Below are 18,973 nucleotides of genomic sequence, written 5' to 3' on the forward strand. Positions count from 1 at the left end.
ATAGAATCAATTATTAGTGTATGGGTTTGTAGGAGGGGGACAACATCATTGTCAAGTTTTTTCTTTTGGTTCATGAAGAGTTATGACATCTCTTTAATGTTAATCTGTAGTAAAATATTTATTCATAATTTGAATTTTCAGCTTTTCAATGACCTATTCAAGAACAATGCAAATCGTGCTGAAAACACAGAGAGAAAACAAAATCAGAATTATTTTATGGAGATGATGACCGTAGAGGGTGTCTATGATTACTTAATGTATGTAGGTAAGGGATGATTTTTTTCCTCGTGTTAATCTTTCACTTGGTTTTATGTCAGATGCCAAGTGATGCATCCACAAAGAGTCCAACTTCAGAATCTATTTTAAATTGGAGAGTAAGATGGTTTTTTTTTTAAACACAGTGTGTCAATCAGAATTGAACACTGACATGTTAAAGTTCTTAATCAATGGTCTTTGGGGGTGCAACATTGTTGACTTGACAATTAGCATAATATATATGCTTTACTCATAAATGTCAAAAAAAAAGACCAGTTTATTTTAAGAATTTATGCCATATCATTGTTTTCAGGTCGAGTGGTTTTTCGGATTCCTGATTGGCTTCATCATTTCTTGATGGGAATACGAATCCTCTTGAAAAACACCTTAGAGACATATACTGATTACTATCTACAGTACAAACTAGAGCAGCTATTTCAGGAGCACCGTTTGGTCTCCCTTATAACACTTCTCAGAGGTTTGTATTTTTCATTTTTGTATTATGTTTTGTGTGTTCTTTTGAGTAATTATCATATATATGTATATATACATATATATATATATATATCTATATCACTTCGCCAAGTAAATATTGTGGTTCTTTGGAGAAAGATTTGCGTGCATATTGTCTGTGTTAATATTCCTTTGGAGTATGATCTTTTTTTCTACAAAATGCAGCAATACTGCATACTAAATTGAAATAAAAATTTAAAACTATATTCCATTAAAGAAGTCATTTCAGAACACAGAATGTCATTTACCCAAAAAACAGTTATTAAGTGCTTACTATACATACTGTGCTAGTCACTGAGGGGAATGCAAAGCTAAATAAGGCATCATCTTTGCCTACATGAAGTTTATGTTCTTATGAGATATAAAACATAACATAACTATTGAGTAAAAAAATAGAATATAAGTGCATAGAAATGGGGCAAACAATGTATAAAGGTTTCAAGGGAGGAGAGAAATAATTTATGACTTCGGAGTTATAGATAGGCTTCATTTAGGGATTGACAGCTGGGCCTTGAAGAACAAGAAAGATTTTAATTGGCACAGTTTGGGGGAGAACTCAGGAGAGCATTCCAGGTTTCCAGGATGTGCCATGAGGAATCATAAAGAGAAAAGGAAAAAGGAACACTGAGTTCAGGGAACAAAGTACTAGTATACAGTGTAGTGCATTAAGGGGAGTACTTTGAGACATAAGAAAGATAAGCTGGAATTAGATCAGGGAGACAATTGAACATTAATCTAAATGGTCTAGATTTTACCTAATAGGTTATGAGGAACCACTGCAGTTTTTTTCAAGAGAATCATGATTATAATCACAACTATGCATTAGGAAGATTACTTAAGCAGAAGTTTGTAAGGTGGATTAGGGAGAGACCAACTTGGAGGCAATTATAATAGTCCAGGTAATGGGAATCTGAACTATGGTGGCAGCAGAAAGATTCGGTACCTCATTGGATGTGGCAAAGTGAAGAGGAGTTGCTGATTCTGAGGTTTTTAGCTTCAGTTACTGAAGAGAATGTTGGCATCATTAAAAGGCATGTAGAAGTTAATAAGAAGGGCAGGGTTTTTTTGTTTGTTTGTTTTGGGGGGGTGGATGGCTGGGGGAGATGAAGAGTTTTTGTTAATAAGCTTGAAGTACTTGGGGGACATTCATATGGAAATGTACAGCAGAAAAAACTTTTTAGAAGAGAATAGAGAAAGTTCATTTGAGGTGAATTGTTGTTGAAATGGAAATTAGAATAAGAAACAATTGTGCAGGCTTAAAAATAAATATAAATGTTTCTGTTCCCTTCCCCAGCATTTTGAATACATAATTTTTTAGATTCCACTACACCTCATTGCATCATTATTTATTACTAATTTCATTTTATTATATCTATAAATATAGTGTATAGGATCTCTTTTTTTTATTTTTTTTTCCCTATTTCATCTTTGTAGCCCAGTGTATGATTAGGTTTTTTTGAAGGTTTCATGAACGTTGAAGAAAAAAAGGTTCTTTATTTTTAAAATTGAGATACCCATGTATCTATTAGATCTAAATTATCTAATACTCTGATTAGCTCCCTGATTTCTTAATTAATCTTTTTGTTGGATTTATCATATTTTGATGATGGTGTGTTTAAAATCTTCCATTTCTATTTTTGTGTAGTTTTTCTTGAAAGATTGTTTTCCTTTACAAATTTTAATTTCAAATTATTAGATGTTTTTAGACTTGATATGCTCGCACTTGTATAAATGCTTTCACGTATAATGTATTTTGCCTTCTTTTTAAAAAATGTTTTCTGGTTGAGATTCAGCTTTATTGTCATTATTTCCACTTACATTTATCAGTCAGTAAGCATTTGTAAGTGCCTACTATATGGCAGGCATTACACTGAGTGCTGAGGATACAAAGAAAGGCAAAAGACAAAAATCTGACACTACTTCCAAGGAGCTCATAGTCTAATATGGGAGATAGCATGCAAACATCTATGTACAAATAAGATACATACAGGATGAATTGGAGTCAAGAGAGGGAAGGTAGCAGAGAAGTGCTTCTTTTGGAAGGTAGGATTTTAACTGGGACTTGAAGCCAGGAGTCAGAAGTGAGAAGGGACAGAATTCCAGGCGTGGGGGACAGCCAGTTAAAATGCTGAGTCAAAAGATGGAGTATCTTTTGCAACAAAAAGCAAGGAAGCCAGTGTCACTGGATCTCAAAGTGTATGATCAGAGGAGAAAGAAGTAAGATGAGAAGATTGGAAAGATGGTGGTATGGATGGTGGTAAAGGGCTTAGATGCTAAACAGGATTTAATATTTGATCTTGGTGATGGGCAGCCACTGGCATTTCTTGAATTGGGGGCATTGGGTGGGGGAAATGATGATGTGATCATAACTGAACTTCTGGAAGATCACTCTGACAAGCTGAGTGGAGGACGGGTTGGAGTGGGGGATCCTAACCAGAAGGCTGCTTGCACCAGGGTGGTGGTAGTGTCAGAGGAGAGAAGGTGGCATATATAAGATACGTTACAAAGACAGAATCAACAGGTCTTGGCAACAGAATATGGGGGATGGGAATAAGGAGTTGAGGCCCACACCTCTGCTGTGAGTCTGGTTGACTGAAAGGATGGTATCATCTTCAACAGTAAAAGGAAAGTTAGGTAGTTGTTGTTTAGTGGGTTTTCAGTTGTGTCTGACTCTTCATGACCCATTTGGAGTTTTCTTGGCAAAGATACTGGAGTGGTTTGCCATTTCCTTCTCCAGCTCATTTTACAGATGAGGAAATGGAGGCAGACAGGGTAAAGTGACTTTGCCAGAATCCCACAACCAATAAATGTCTGAGGCTGGATTAGGAACTCGGTAGGAGTCGTCTTCCTGATTCCAGGCTGAATACCCTATCTACTGCACCACCCAGCTGCCCTGATAGTACTAATAGCACTGGGCAAACATTGGGCGTCCCTTTTCTACTTACCATAGGTTTTAGAGAAAAGATAATGAATTCTGTTTAGGACATGTTGAGTTCAAGATGTCTATGAGACGTGCAGTTTAGAGACATCTGGTTGACATTTGGAAATGGGAAGCTGGAGGTTTAGGAGAAAGAATAGGGCTGGATAGATAGATTTGAGATTCATCAGCATAGAGATGATAATTGAATCCATGGAAACTGATGAAATTACCAATTGAAATAGGATAGAGGGAGAACAGAAAAGGGCCCAACACAGAGCCTTTGGGGTCACTTATGAAGATTGGTAGTCACCTATATGAAAATCCAGGTTAAGGAAACTGAGAGAAATCAGTCAAATAGGAGGGAAGATAACTCAAGATGAGAATACTGTCATGAAAACCTAGAAAGAAAAAAATGTCAAGAAGAGGGTGATTGACATTGTCAAAGGCTACAGAGAGGTCATGAAAAGGATTAGAACCAGGTATTAGATTTGGCATTTTAGAGAGCACAGTTAAATTTGGAGAGAGCAGTTTTATTGAATGATACAGTTGGAAACCAGACTATAGAGAGTTAAGGTGAGAGGAAAGGAAGTAGAGTCATTAATTGTTGATGGCCTAAATCAGTTTAGCCACAAAAGGGAGGAGAGGTATGGGATGGTAAAGTTAGTTAGAGTGGACAGATCAAGCCAGGACTTTTTGAGGTTGAGGGAGATGCGCTCATATTTATAGACAGTGGGGAAGCAGCCAGTAGACAGAGACAATCTGAAGATAAGTGAAAGTCAGGATGATAGAAGGGACAGTCTTTGAGAGAAGATGGAATGAAATGTGATCAGTTGTACATATACAGTGACACCCCTGCATGTGTAGCTGAGATGAAGTGGAGAAGTCATGTGAAATGAGTAAGTTGATTTGGCAGTTTTAACATAGTTTAATTTAGACTACTGTTTCAGTTTGAATATACTTGGATTTTTCAGCTTTTTAATCCATCCTGTGACTTTCATTTTATTGTGAATTTTAGTCCATTAAAATGATCAAGTTTCTCTTTTCTTCAGTCATTCTAATGCTTTCTTACTATAATTTCTGTTATTCAAGACTTTGCAAAATCACTCTAAAACAAAGTTCCTCTGTCTCTTGTTAGTAACTTTGTAGGTTTCTTTGATCTGAACTTCCCTGACAAAGATAGGAGTTTCACTTTGGGATTACTCTTTCTCCCTTCCCTTTCTTCTTCTTCTTTTTTCTATTTATTCCCCCTTTTCAGTTTCTCTGAAGAACCTTCTAAAAAGGTTAGTGTTTTAGCCAGTCTAGGAGTTTTAGGATTCTTATAGTTTGTTGCTAGTTGGTTTAACTTGAGTTAAGTATCCTTTTGTGTGTGTGTGTGTGTGTGTGTGTGTGTGTGTGTGTGTGTGTGTGTAGAATGCAAATGGTTTTTATTATAAAACATTTTCAGGCATAACAGGCCTTCTCTAAGGTAAATTGTTCTTCAGGCTATATACATATATATATATATATATATATATATATATATATATATATAATATATACGCATGTATATATATATATGCATGTATATATATATATGCATGTATTATATATATATATATATATATATATATATATATATTACTTAGCTGCTTATCAGCACTGATCCTTGAAGCTTCTCTCCAAGTTGCCTACCCTCTGGAATATGTCTGGCTGAAGCCTCCCCTACCCTCAGGGCCTCTGAAAGTTCATCATTAGTTTCTTCTGGGGAAAGACGACATCAAAGATCTCATCATAGTGCTCCACAAAGTGCACTTCTAGACCTTCAGTGATGTAGTCTGCAAGATCATAATAGTCCGTCTTGTTCTCTGCGGGGAAGATAACACAGGTGACCCCTGCTCTTTTGGCTGCAATGGTCTTCTCCTTAATGCCTCCCACAGGAAGGATCTTGCCAGTGAGGGATACCTCCCATGTCATGGCCACTTCCTGCCGAATGGACTGGTTCATGGCCAAGGAGAGTAGTGCAGTGACAATGGTGCAGCCTACACTGGGGCCATCCTTGGGGGTTGTACCTGCAGGCACATGCAGGTGGATGTGCGAGGTCAACAGGAAATCATTGGATGGGTCTTCATGCATTAAGAATGCCCCAGCAAATGTATATGCAATCCTGGTACTTTCTTTCATAATGTCCCCCAGCTGACCTGTCACCTCTAGGCTCCCATCTTTGCTGTCTTTTTCCCTGGGGTGCCATAGCGAGGTCTCAATGAACAAGGTAGAGCCTCCCAGGGCTGTCCATGCCAGACCCATGACCACACCTGGTGGTGTTACATCATACATGCGTTCCACAGTGAAAATGGGCTTCCCTACAAAGTCCTGTAGGTTCTCAGGTGTTACTTCCACAGACTCCATCTTCCCACTGACTATCTTAGAGACACATTTTCTTAACAGCTTCTCCACCTGCTTCTGCAAGTTTCTGACACCACTCTCCCGGCAAAACTGCTTGATGAGAAGGGTCAACACGCCTGATGAGATTTTGGCCTTGTTTTCATCCAGACCACGTAGGGCTCGGGCATGAGGGAGCAGGTAACGCTCTGCAATGGCGAGTTTCTCCTGGGCCACGTAGCCAGAGACATTGATCATCTCCATCCTATCTCTCACGGGGTCAGGGATGGTTTCTATAACATTGGCTGTGCAGATGAATAAAACCTTGGACAGATCTACTGGGACATCTAGGTAGTGATCCAGGAAGCTGGAGTTTTGCTCTGGATCTAGAAGCTCAAGCAGTGCAGAAGAGGGATCTCCTTGGTAGCTCCGCCCAATCTTATCTACTTCATCTATTAGAATAAGGGAGTTTTCTGTCTGGGTCTTTTTCAGACACTGGATTATCTTCCCTGGCATGGCCCCAACATATGTCCTCCTGTGTCCCTTGATTTCTGCTACATCAGTCATGCCTCCCATACTGAACTGGAAATACTCTTTATTCAAAGCTCTTGCAATGGAGTGAGCAGTGCTTGTCTTGCCCACTCCTGGAGGGCCATAGAAACAAAGGATCTTCCCTTGTGTTGATCCTCGGAGTTGGCTCACAGCAATAAATTCCAAGATGCGATTTTTAACATCCTCCATGCCATAATGATCTTCCTCTAGGTTCTTATCACTATACTTTCCCCAGGGTATGGAAGTCAACCAGTCCAAGTAATTTCAGGTGACACTGAACTCTGAGGAATGATTGTCCAAAAAGCCCAATTTTCTGATCTCCTCATCAATCACATGCATGACATGCTTGGGAACAACAAGCTCCTTTAAACATTCTCGGAATCTCTCCTCAATGGCATCTTTGTCATCTTTCTCCAGGCCCAGCTCTTTCTTGATAATTTTTAGCTGCTCTTGCAGAAGGTACTTGTGGTGAGTTTGCTTGATTTTCTCTTCTACCTCCTGGCCCAGATGCTGCTGCAGTTTGTTAAGTGCAAATTCCTTCTTGAGCATAGCGAGGGCCTTGTAGAGCCGATTTGGAAGGTTCGTTTCTTCCAGCACATCTTGTAGCTCATGAGATGTGGCTCCTGTCAGTGCTGCCCCCAAGTCACTCAGGAAAATGGGATTGTCCAGAGGTCTCTGCCCAACCTGCATCATCTGAATCACAGACTATAGAGGGGATTCAAAAAAATGATATCCCGAATTGTCTTCACAGTTTCTGCAATAAAGGCTTTCACTTCCTCATTGACTTGGAAATTTTCGTGGACTGCATTTTCCACTTCTATCATAAGCATTTCATCTGTAGAACTGGTGGCAGGTTTGTTCAAAACCAGGTCCACCACCTGGTTCTTGGCACTTTGTTCCTCCTCTGCCTCCATGGTTAGCTTGGGTTTTTTCCCTTTCTGTTCATTTTCTGGATCTACCTCTAGTTGTTTGTTTATAGGAATCCTTCTGTGTCCCATGACTATTATCTAAACTTGTTCCCTAGGAGCTGCATTTCATGAATGCTGACAAAAGTTCCAGTGTGGTAAATTTCATCCAGGTTCTCAACCACATCAGACTCATTGTGGTCATCTCTCTTTAGAAAGACACCGGCATATGGCTGGGCAAGGTGTACTTTCTTCCGTAGCAGCTCAACCAACTTCTTATTTTTAACCTTGATGATCATAATGAAGCGGGGAAACACGGGGTTCTGGGTGATGGCGATGAGCGGCACGTGTGGGAAGATTTCCGGGATCATCACCGGTGTGAGGGCGTTGGTGGCTGGGCCCTCCTCGCTCCCACCCCTGGGGCCTGCGCAGGCCCCAGGCCAGGCCTCAACACCGCCCTCGGGGCTGCCATGGTAGTGGTCGCCTTGGCATCCTGCCCAGGTGCAGTGGCCTTGGATGTCGGCCTTATCCCACAGGTCCCGCCACTCCCCCGCCCCCCACGCAGGGGGCCCCGGGCCGCACAGAGCCCGGGCTGGCAAAGCGCCACTCGCCCGCTGATTCAGCAGCAGCGGCCAGGCTGGGTGGAGCCCGCGGCCCGGCCCCCCAACACCAGCTTGCTGGGGAGGCCTTGGCCCGCAGGCCAGCACTAGCCTCCTGACGGCTCCCCACAGGCACAAGTAGCCTGAGCTTGCCGCCATGCCGCCTCTTCCTGAGCACACCGCTGCCTCACTTCATTTCTTTTCCTTGTGACAGGATCTGCCCGCATGACAGTTCCGCCTCTTGTGATGGGATCCCCTTTGCATCATTTCCGCCTCTTTTGACAGGATTATCCCATAGGCTATTTCTGCCTGTAGTGAAGGATTCCACCCACTGTGCCTCCATCCTTAGATTTACAGGTAGAGCATGAGCAGCCTGTGTGCAAATGATGGGAAGCCATCCTCCCGCCTGCGGGGGGGGGGGGAGGGGGGGCCGCCCATCTTCCTCAAATATCAATTCTTTTAGATACTTAAGTTTTTGGCTAGAGATTCTTGTTCAAAGATGTCTTTGAAAACGAGTTTATGATCAAATAAGAGAGAGGCTCGCAGGAGGTAAAATGATAATTTGGGTTTTACACAAACAAAGCCAATAATTAGAAGGAAAGCTAAAAACCAGGGAAAATTTTCTCATTTATTCATTCATTATATTTATTTAGTTACCTTTCTTTCAAATTAATTAATTAATTTTATTTATTTATTTTATTTCTCTTTAATTTCTAATTAGAAACAATTTTTTTTCTTTTGACTCCCAAATTCTCTCACTCTGTCCTGCTCCTCCCATTGAGAAGGCAGGCAATATGATATCAGTTATGCATGTGAAGACATGCAAAACATATATTGGCCATAGTGAAAAATAAAACACCAACATTAAAAAGCAAGGAACATAAAGTGAAAAAAGTAGTTCTCTCTGGAGGTGGATAGCATTTTTCATCACAGGGCATTTGGAATGGTATTTGGTCACTGTCTTGATCAGAGTCCATAAGTCTTTCACAGTTGATTGTCCTTACAGTACTCTTGTTACTGTGTACAGTGTTCTTCTGATTCTGTTTACTTCATTTTGCATCAGTTCATATAATACTTCTCAGGTTTTTCTGAAACTATGTTGCTCATCATTTCTTATAGCACAATAACATTCCATCACAGTCATATACCACTACTTGTTCAGCCATTTCCCAGTTGATGGGCATCCCCCCAATTTTCAATTATTCCAAACATTTTTGTGAATATAAGTCCTTTTTCTTTTGCTTTAATCTCTATGGGATGTAGACCAAGTAGTGATGTTGCTGGGTCAAGGAGGGGAGGTGTGGATTTTTATAGCAAGTTTCTCTCATAAAGTTCCCATTTCTGAAATATATAAAGAGTTGAGCCAAATTTATAAAAATAAGAGCCGTTCCCAGTCGGTAAATGGTCAAAGGATATGAATGTGAAATTTTTAGAAGTCAAAGCTATCAGTAATCATAGGGAGAAAATTTTCTAAATTACTAATAATTTGAGAAACTCAAACAAAAACAACTCTGAGGTACAACCTTGCACCTATCATATTGGCCAACATGACAGAAAAGGAAAATGACAAATGTTGGAGGGAACATGGCAAAATAGGTACAGTAATGCACTGTTGGTGGACTTGTGAGCTGCTCTATTCTGGAGAACAATTTGAAACTTTACCCAAAGGGCTATCAAACTTCATGTCCTTTTACCCAACAATACCAGTACTTCCCAAGAGAGCAAAGGAAAAGGAAATTTACCCATATGAACAAAAATAGTTACAGCAGCTCTTTTTGTGGTATCAACAAATTGGAAATTGAGGGGTGCCCATCAATTGGGGAATGGCTGACCAAGTTGTGGTATATGAATGTGATGGAATACTATTGTTCCATAAGAAATGGTGAACAGGCAGATTTCAGAAAAACCTGGAAAGACTTTCATGAACTGATGAGAACACAGTAACAGCAACATTATGTGATGACAGACTTTGTTAGACTTAACTCTTCTGAGCAATGCAGTGGTCTAAGACAGTTCCAAAAGACTCATGATGGAAAATGCTATCCACATCCAGAGAAAGAACTGTGGAGTCTGAATGGAGATGGAAGCATACTGTTTTCTCTTTTTTTGTTGTTTTTTGTGTTTTCTTTCTCATAGTTTTTCCCTTTGATTCTGATTCTTCTTTACAACATGACTAATGTGGAAATATGTTTAATATGATGATATATGTATAGCTTATCTCAGATTGCATGCTGTCTTGGAAGAGTAGGGGGGAGTGATTTAGAAACTCAAAAGCTTATAAAAGCTAATGTTGAAAATCAAAAATAAATAAATGATTTTTTTAAAAAAATATTTTATTACTTCCTATTTACTTTTTGTTGCCTATTTTTGCAGCACAACTAATTTGGAAGTATGCTTTGCATGACATAATATGTATAATGGGGATTATAGTGCTTGCCTTCCTAATATATGGAGGAGTGGCTGAAGTAAGGGAGAGAACTTGGAGCTGAACATTTAAAAATAAATGTTTTAAAAAGAAAAAAAATCTATGAACATTTTAAAAAGTAAAGATTTTGGTCTTCATCTAAAAAAAAACACCTCAAAAAACAACAACAAAAAAGCCCCACATAAGATTTTTTGGAAGTACGTAGGTCTTTTTGTAAATGTTTCTAGGTCTCTTAGCTTTTCAAATATCTATTCCTCCCAATTTTTTTTTCTGGGCAAAACAATGATTTATTAATAGTGATACATTAAACTGTTAATGAAATAGGTCACACTGGCCATCTCAGCCAAAAAGCCAAGGACCTTAGCATGATCAGCTTATTAGTTAGACTAGCAATAACCAATAAATTGGGTCAGTGGCCTCTCTCAATGACCAAAGACCCTGAGTGAGGGCCTTTTAAAGTTAGGTGTGTCTTTTTAAAAAATTTTTTAAAAAATTAATTTGTTTTTACTTTTCAATATTTACTTCCATAAGATTTTGAGTTTCAAATTTCTTACCCTCTCTCCCTTCCTCCTTCCCCAAGATGGGGTATAATCTTATGTAGGCTCTACATATACATTCATATTAAACATTTTCACGTTAGTCATGTTGTAAAGAAGAATTAGAACCAATGGGAAGAAGCATGATAAAGAAGAAACAATAACCCAAAAAAAGAGCAAATAGTATGCTTTGGTCTGCATTTGGACTGTATGGTTCTTTTTCTGGATGTGGATAGCATGTTCCATCATGAGTCTTTTGGAGTTGTCTTAGATCCTTGCATTGCTGAGAAGAGCTAAGTCTGTCAAAGTTTGTACATAGTAACAGCAATACTTTTCAATGACTTATGTTCTCCTGATTCTATTCACTTCATTCAGCATCAGTTCATATGAGTCTTTCCAGGTTTTTCTGAAATCTGCTTGTTCATAATTTCTTATGGAACAGTAGTATTCCATTACATTCATATACCACAACTTGTTCAGTCATTCCCCAATTGAGGGGCATTCCTTCAATTTCCAATTCTTTGCCACCACAAAAAGAGCTGCTATAAATATTTTTTGTACATGTGGGTCCTTTTCCCTTTTTTGTGATCTCTTTGGGATATACATCTAGAAGTCATCCCTCCCAATTTTTAATCTGTCCTCAATCAAGATTGTACGCTTTTCAGACTTTTCTATTTACTTAATATAATTGTTACTTAGCCTGGACAGGGAATTTTTCTCTTGAGTAGACAGATGGGACAATCCTAGGAACAGGAGTGAGGACAGAAAGTACTGCTGCTTATTGGCTAAACTTTGAATGAACTTTAGGAAAAGAGAATGACTATTATTCTATTCCTTGTGTAGCTTGATGTCTTGGCCATAAACAATTTAGAATTTCCACAGACCTTTCTGTTTTGTCCTTTCAGATGCTGTGTTCTGTGAAAACACTGAACCTCGTTCTGTCCAAGACAAGCAGAAACGAGCAAAACAGACCTTTGAAGAAATGATGAACTACATTCCAGGTGCAGTATTTGTAGAAAATAATTAAGATACGTGTTCGATTTTCTTCTGTAAAATCTGAATTATTACACTTTACTAAAGTCACAAAATAAAGTAAGTTACGGCTAATTTCAGGATAAAATGTTTATTTCACAAAGTTAATAAGGATGATATACATGTGTTTCCAGTTACACATTGTCTTATTAAAAATTGTTAGATTAAGATTGCACACTGTGTTGGGGACGGAGGAGGGAAGAGAGGGGGAGAAAAATTTAAAACTCAAAACTAATTGTTGATAAATCAAAATAAATTAATAAAAAAAGATTAAAAAGTAGTTAGATTAAAGGATTACAAGAAAAAAATCTTGTTTTCCACGTGAAATTATTGAATGAATTAACTACTAAATCTTGAAGTTTCTAAGGACATTTGATAAATAGCTTCTGAGAAACATTTTATTAATAAATTGTAGTTAAGTTAGTCATCACCATATCCTCTCCCCCTTCACACACACACACACACACACACACACACACACACACACACACACACACATTTTGCATGTAACCATATAGCTGGTTTCAACGAAATGGTTTTTTTTTTCACCTACATAGGATTTCATATTCCTTCTCCATGACTTTACACAGACTGTCCCCCATGCTTATAATGTACCCTCTCTTTTTCTCTACCCCTTAGAATTTCTGTTTTACTTTAATGTCTAGCTTTAAGGTCGTCCTTCTGCATAAGGCCTTTCCTGAAAGTCCCACCCATCCCCCACATTACACTGTATTTATTTTGTGTAAATGTTCTGTGTACTTATATGTGTACATGTTGTCTTACTCCCTATAGAATAGAAGCTCCTTGAAAGGAAGAGCTATTTCATTTGTCTTTGTATTCTCAGTACTAGGCAGCTGGGTGGCACAATGGATAGACTGCTGGGCCTGGAGTCAGCAAGACTCCTGAGTTCAAATGTGCCCTCAGACACTTACTAGCTGTGCGATGGTAGGCAAGTCACTTAACCCTGTTTGCGTCAGTCTTCTTGTCTGTAAAGTGAGCTGGAGAAGGAAATGGCATCTTTGCCACCAAAAACCCCAGAGAGGGGTCATGAAGAGTTGGATACAACTGAAAATTACTGACCAACCACATCCCCAGCACCAAGCACAGAGCCTGGCCACACTGTGGATCTTTTAACAAATGGTTGTTATAAATTGATTGTTTAAATGGTTAGACAGGTTAAAACTAGTCTGATCCCTTGCATATGGAATTTAATAAGCTCCTTGAGAGCAGGGACTGTCTGCTTTTTTGTCTTTCTATCCCTATTTCCTAGTATGTAGTAGGTATTTCAGTATGTGTTGAATACAGAGATGACCTAAAGCAAATTAACTTGGCTAAGTGTATTCATGACAATGAAAAATTAAATTTTCTTGAGTAGATAAATGAGAAAAAACCTGTTTTCTGTATAGACCTTGTAAAATGAATTAAAGCTTTTTATTTTAGGTTATTTTTACCTCTCTAAAGTTGGGAGCAATGCCATTTAAAAATTTTAATGAAACATAAAACAACAAATATTTATATAAAGGCTAAAAGGGTAATGCATGATGTCAACCTGAGAGAGAGAAAGACAGAGATAGAGACAATGGCTCAAAACAGGATGGGGATTTAAGTATTTTACAGTAATCTTTTTTTTTTTAATCCTAATATTTGTTGCTTTCTTTAGATCTTATAGGTAAATGCATTGGTGATGAAGCTAAGTATGAAGGTATCAGACTTCTGTTTGATGGCCTCCAGCAGCCAGTGCTCAACAAACAGGTACCCTTTGTTAAAGGTGGAATCTTTCTCTCAAACATTGTCTTAGGTAGTAGAGTCCTTTAGTTGTATGAGGCCAGGGATAGAGCACAAGAATAACTATTTATATTAGAATTTCTCCAAACCAAGAAATTCTGTGGATGTCAGGCATACTGTTAACTGTGGATTTAAACCACTTTGCTTTGGAGACAGTAGTTGTCAAGAGAAATAATGTGGTGTTGGGCAATTTTACAACTTTCTTTGACTGTTACCTTTTAATACAAATTTTTCCTCTTTATTTTTTTGGCATGTTAGTTGACTTATGTTCTATTGGACATTGTGATACAGGAGCTTTTCCCAGAACTCAATAAGGTAATGAATGACAAAACATTTTATTGTCTTTGATTTTTTTTTTCTCAAAACTTTTGCTGCCACTTATATTATTAGAAACATAGGAGTTGAGATTTTGGCTACAGTTCTTTTAAAAAATAATGTTTATCGTTAATGACTTTTCTAATTTCCTCAATCCATCATATACAAAGATAGAGCTAAAGTAAATTCATGTAACATCCCAGGGCCTCAGTTCCCTGACATAAAGAAGCTGAACTAGATAAATTGTAAGGTCTCTCCAAGCCTCAGATCTATTATTCTATGAACTTGTATTTGTTTAGGAAGTAACTGAGTCCTTGCTGCTTCAGCTTTGTTCCTCCCCATCTCTTTCTGGTCAAACAGAGTAGAAAGACATGAGGTACCTGTTGCTTTCCTTCTAGAGTGGAGTTGGAATATAAACATCGACATTATAAAACTAACTACAAGGGCGGGGGGGGGGGCTCAGGATCAGGTTCAAGTAATAGTTCAACAGGCATTTACTGAGATGGGGGGCAGGGGGAAATACGGTTTAGAAATCTCTTGAGGTCACCAGCAGAGCCTGATACTGTGTAAGCCTTGTCAGCAGCATTTGAGAGTAAGTGGGCCTGAAAGCACAGAAGCCCAGGAAATAGGGAATTGAAATATTATATCAACAAGCATTTGTTAAATACTTTGTGCCAGATATTGTGCTAAATTCTAGGTACTCAAAGAGAAAACAGTCCCTGCCCTTGAGGAGCTCTCATTCTAATGTTGCATATGACATTTAAATAACTGGGTACATACAAGTTAGATAGTAAGTGGAAGGTGATCTCAGATGGGAAGGCACTAGTAACTGGGAGGAACTGAGAAAGGCCTCCTTTAGAAAGAGGTTTTTGAATTGTCTTGAAGCAAGCCACACAGTGTACAGGATGTTGGATGAGTGAGAATGAGGATGTGAGGATGACACTAAGGTTGTAAGTGTCGGTGACTGGGAAGATGCTGGTAATGGGGAAGTTCTTGGAAGAGGGGACAGTTTTGGGGGAATGATAACAAGTTCAGTTTTAGACATGTTGAGTTTAAAATGTCTATGGGACATCCAGTTTGAGATGAGGCACAGTTAGAAATGGGAATGGAAATTAGGAGACAGGTTAGGGCTTGGATAAGTAGATTAAGAATGATTAATACAGAGATGATAATTAAATCTATGGGAACTGATGAGATCACTAAGCAAAATAATTCATGAAGCACTGTGCCTGGGATCAGAAAGATCTGAGCTAAAATTCAGCCTTGGGCACTAAGCTGTGTGACCTTGGGCAAATCACCTAACCTCTGTCTTGCCTAAGTTTAAATTGGAGATCCTAATAGCACTTACCTCTCAGGGTTTTGAAAATCAAATGAGATACTTTTTGTAAAGGGATTAGCACAGTGCCTAACACTTAGTAGGCACTTAAAAGATTCCTTCCTTCCTTCCTTTCTTCTTTCCATCCTTCCTGTAGTTGTTTTTTCCTTTCGTCCTTTCTTTTTCCTTCCCTTTTTCTCTTCTTCTCTCTATTAAAATGGAGATTCTGGGAGGAAATAACTAATCAGAGAAGGAGGCTGCTGGGGTAGAGGTACCTTCCAGGGGGAGAGGGCTGCTGGAGCTTGGTGGAGAAGCCCAGAGAATCAAGAGTGTAACTGGGAGAAAAGTGAAGACCAAAGCTAGAATGTCTTGTCAGTATGAGGAGGAGTGGGAGTTGCTATTTGAATGCTGTTTGTTTATCTGGACTTTTAATTAGTCCTATATATCTTAACTTGGCAATTTAATAAAAAGAATTGTTTAGTATTTTATTGACACAGTTTGATTTGGAAATGCTTGTTTTGCTCTGTATTATATTGATTGAATTTCCTTTTTTTACTCTAGGTACAAAAGGATGTTACTTCTCTATCATCTTGGATTTAACAAGCTGGGATCTGTACAGAAAGAAAAAAGAACAGTTGAAACCTACCATACCACTAGTACAGAAGAGATAAGATATCTTCTATTCTTTGCTTGTATATTTTTGTAAATATCATGTAATTCAGTGTCTGAAAATTGTATTGTTTTTCTGTTTTAATAAAGACTAACAAAAACTTATTACTGATTGAAATTGAATTTTCCTTTTATTAAATTTTAATTCTACTTTTTCCAAATCATACTTCTCTTTGGTATTGCAGTTTTCATTTTTTTCTAGATTTATGGTAGCAGCCGTGTAGGGAGCTTATGTTCAAGAAATTCCCCCTCCCAATGCAGACGGGCAACTGTTTTGCATTGTACAGTCCTAGTTCCTCTGAACATTGAGAAGGAAAGTGAACTGCTCAGCTTTTCACAGCCAGTATGTTTCAGAAATGGGACTTACTCCAAAGCCAGCTCCCAGTCCTCTCAATCAGGCTGCCTCTCAATGGTATTGAAATTTTTAAGGAGCAGCTGTAGAAGATAAAAACTGTATCTGCCTGACATGACAGTAGATGGGAGAGAAATTCTGAACTGTGGTATAGAAGCATAAAAACATGATACTGATTTTCAACATAGAGTCAACTCATTTATTTGCTCTTATTTTTTTAATGAATGCATTTCCCACAGCACCATCCCTCCCCTGCCTTTCTTGGATCTTGAAGCATCTATTAAATACTGCTGGGGCTACGAATAGAAATTTGAGACAGTTCCTGCTGTCAGGGAGGTTACATTCCAATGGGGAGACAACATACAAATATAGGAAATTAAACTGCAGGGTGGATGAACCGTTCTAGGGTCCTGGAAGGTATAGTGGACGAGCAGACATAAGACTAAATGATCCATAGCATGCTTCAGCAGGGTATGTGGCAAGTAATTAATTAAAGACGAAGAATGTACAAAGTGAATTCAAGATGGAGACTGATAACTGGGGGGATTAGAGAAGGTCCTGGTTAGGAGGTGGTACCTGAATTTTTTTTTTTTTTGGTGAGGCAATTGGGGTTAAGTGACTTGCCCAGAATCACACAGATAGTGAGTGTTTATGTGTCTGAGGCTGGATTTGAACTCAGGTCCTCCTGACTCCAGGGCTGGGCTCCACTGCACCACCTACCTGGCCCCCTGAACTGTGTTTTGAAGAACGTTAGGTTTTCCATGAGGCAGAGGTGAGGAGAAAGGGTTTTTCTGTCTCTAAATTTAATTTGTCCCTTAAGACAAATACCATTTTTCCTCCTCACTGGAATTCTTCCTTGGTGGCTTCAGAATTTTATTCTTGAATATCTCTCATTCCTCCTGGCCTGACTTCTTCTGAAACATTTTATTCCATGGCATCCTAGCCTATAATTCATCTGAACCTTTCTGTGTGAAAAATGGGCAGAAGATAGAAGCAAGGCCAGGCATAGTGGAGACAAGTGTTGGAAGGTCCTGTAAATATAGTTTCAGGTGTGCTACAACACAGAGCGAGCTGAGGCTGCAGAGGGAAGCCAAGGACAATGAAGAGAAGGTTGGGTTGGGTTGGGTTTGGTTTGGTTTGGGGGGCAGTTTGGAGAGGAGAATCAAAGAGAACAGGACCTTCGAAGACAGTGGGTGGAACAATAACTAAAAACAAAAGGAAGAGTTGCTCCAGTCTCATTTTGTTTCTGTTTGCTCAGAAATGACAGAGTAAAAATAAGGACTTTGTGCCTAAGATAAGAGAAGCACTTAATTGCTTTCAATTGACTTAATTCACCTGGCCCTAATGGACTTCATCTTCAGTTAACAGGAAAAAAAAAACAAAAACAAACCTAGAAGATGTTAGTACTGAGTCATGTTGGTGATATTTCAAAAACTATAGAACACAGGTGAAGAGCCATGAGATTGGAGAAGGACAAATATCCCAATTTTCAAAAAAAAGGGGAAGACAACTTAGTCTGCCAACTCTAAACCAATGAGCTTGATGGGAATCCTGGGAGAATTCTAGAACAGATCATACCAGGTAATGGTAGATAAACAGGCCCCGTGCTGTCTTCTGGACAGAACACCACTCATGGAGCATGTGTTGAGCTGCCCTGATGCTTCTTGCTGGTCACATCCTAAAGGACTTGTGTGCTTTCAGAAGATACAGTATAGTATAACCGATCCCTTGGCCCTTCTTCCTACCTTGTGACCCTGGTGCGCCGTCCTTCAATTAAAAAGAAGAGACGGGGGGGGCAACTAGGGGGCGCAGTGGATAGAGCACCAGCGCTGAAGTCAGGAGGACCTGAGTTCAAATCCGACCTCAGACTAAACACTTGACACTTACTAGCTGTGTGACCATGGGCAAGTCACTTAACCCTAATAGCCTAAAACAAAAACAAAGAAAAAGAAGAGACAGATTCCATTTTGTCTTTTTTCTTTTCTCTTTCCAGATGTGCAGCCTATAACATTCCCTCTTCAGAAAGTCCCACAAGGGGTCCAGGAGGTAGATCAACACAGTGCTTATTAGTATAAAATAGAAGACATGTCATATCAAGGCAAGCCCTAGATTGAGTCTTGAGCTGCCTCTTCTGTTTCATTCCTGAATGTAGGCGACTGAATAGCCATCCTATGATGGATGTTTCAAGCCTTGAGGGCAGCATTGTGAGTTGGGAGTTCCTTGAGTCTTCAGTGCCAACTGTACTTCAGGAAGAGCCCCAGCAACTACCACAGTGCTCTTTGGAGAAGATGACCACCCACTGTGGGTGAGCCCAACTCCAGGCCTGGCTCACTAGAGGATATGGACCTGGAATTGAAGGTGAAATGTCTATTTAGCAGTCCCACAAAATATTTCATATTTTGTTGCTTTAAATGTCAGCCTCCTGGGACAAAACGGTACTTA

The 18,973-nt window shown here is 39.1% G+C and overlaps 1 protein-coding gene and 1 pseudogene across 6 annotated transcripts in view; one reads left to right on the top strand and one right to left on the bottom strand.

Annotated features, from left to right (window-relative positions):
- SNX14 (sorting nexin 14) overlaps positions 1-16,284 on the top strand; it is a 108,568-nt gene extending 92,284 nt beyond the window's left edge. For 5 of the 6 annotated variants that reach the window (XM_020976299.2, XM_078155250.1, XM_020976300.2 and 2 more), the window contains 6 exons: positions 142-265; positions 569-733; positions 11,969-12,064; positions 13,756-13,847; positions 14,139-14,195; positions 16,072-16,284. In XM_020976299.2, coding sequence (XP_020831958.1) covers positions 142-265; positions 569-733; positions 11,969-12,064; positions 13,756-13,847; positions 14,139-14,195; positions 16,072-16,110 — 573 coding nt within the window. In that variant the 3' untranslated portion in view covers positions 16,111-16,284. Of the gene's footprint in view, positions 1-141; positions 266-568; positions 734-8,316; positions 8,460-11,968; positions 12,065-13,755; positions 13,848-14,138; positions 14,196-16,071 lie in introns of those variants that run through there. The other variant, XR_002322329.2, reaches the window with a different exon arrangement.
- Positions 5,396-8,293, bottom strand: LOC110200899 (lon protease homolog, mitochondrial pseudogene; annotated as a pseudogene).
- Positions 16,285-18,973: the final 2,689 nt, after the last annotated feature.

The sequence above is a fragment of the Phascolarctos cinereus genome, unplaced genomic scaffold, assembly GCF_003287225.1.
Source record: "Phascolarctos cinereus isolate Bilbo 61053 unplaced genomic scaffold, phaCin_HiC Scaffold_5;HRSCAF=322, whole genome shotgun sequence".
Taxonomy (NCBI): domain Eukaryota; kingdom Metazoa; phylum Chordata; class Mammalia; order Diprotodontia; family Phascolarctidae; genus Phascolarctos; species Phascolarctos cinereus.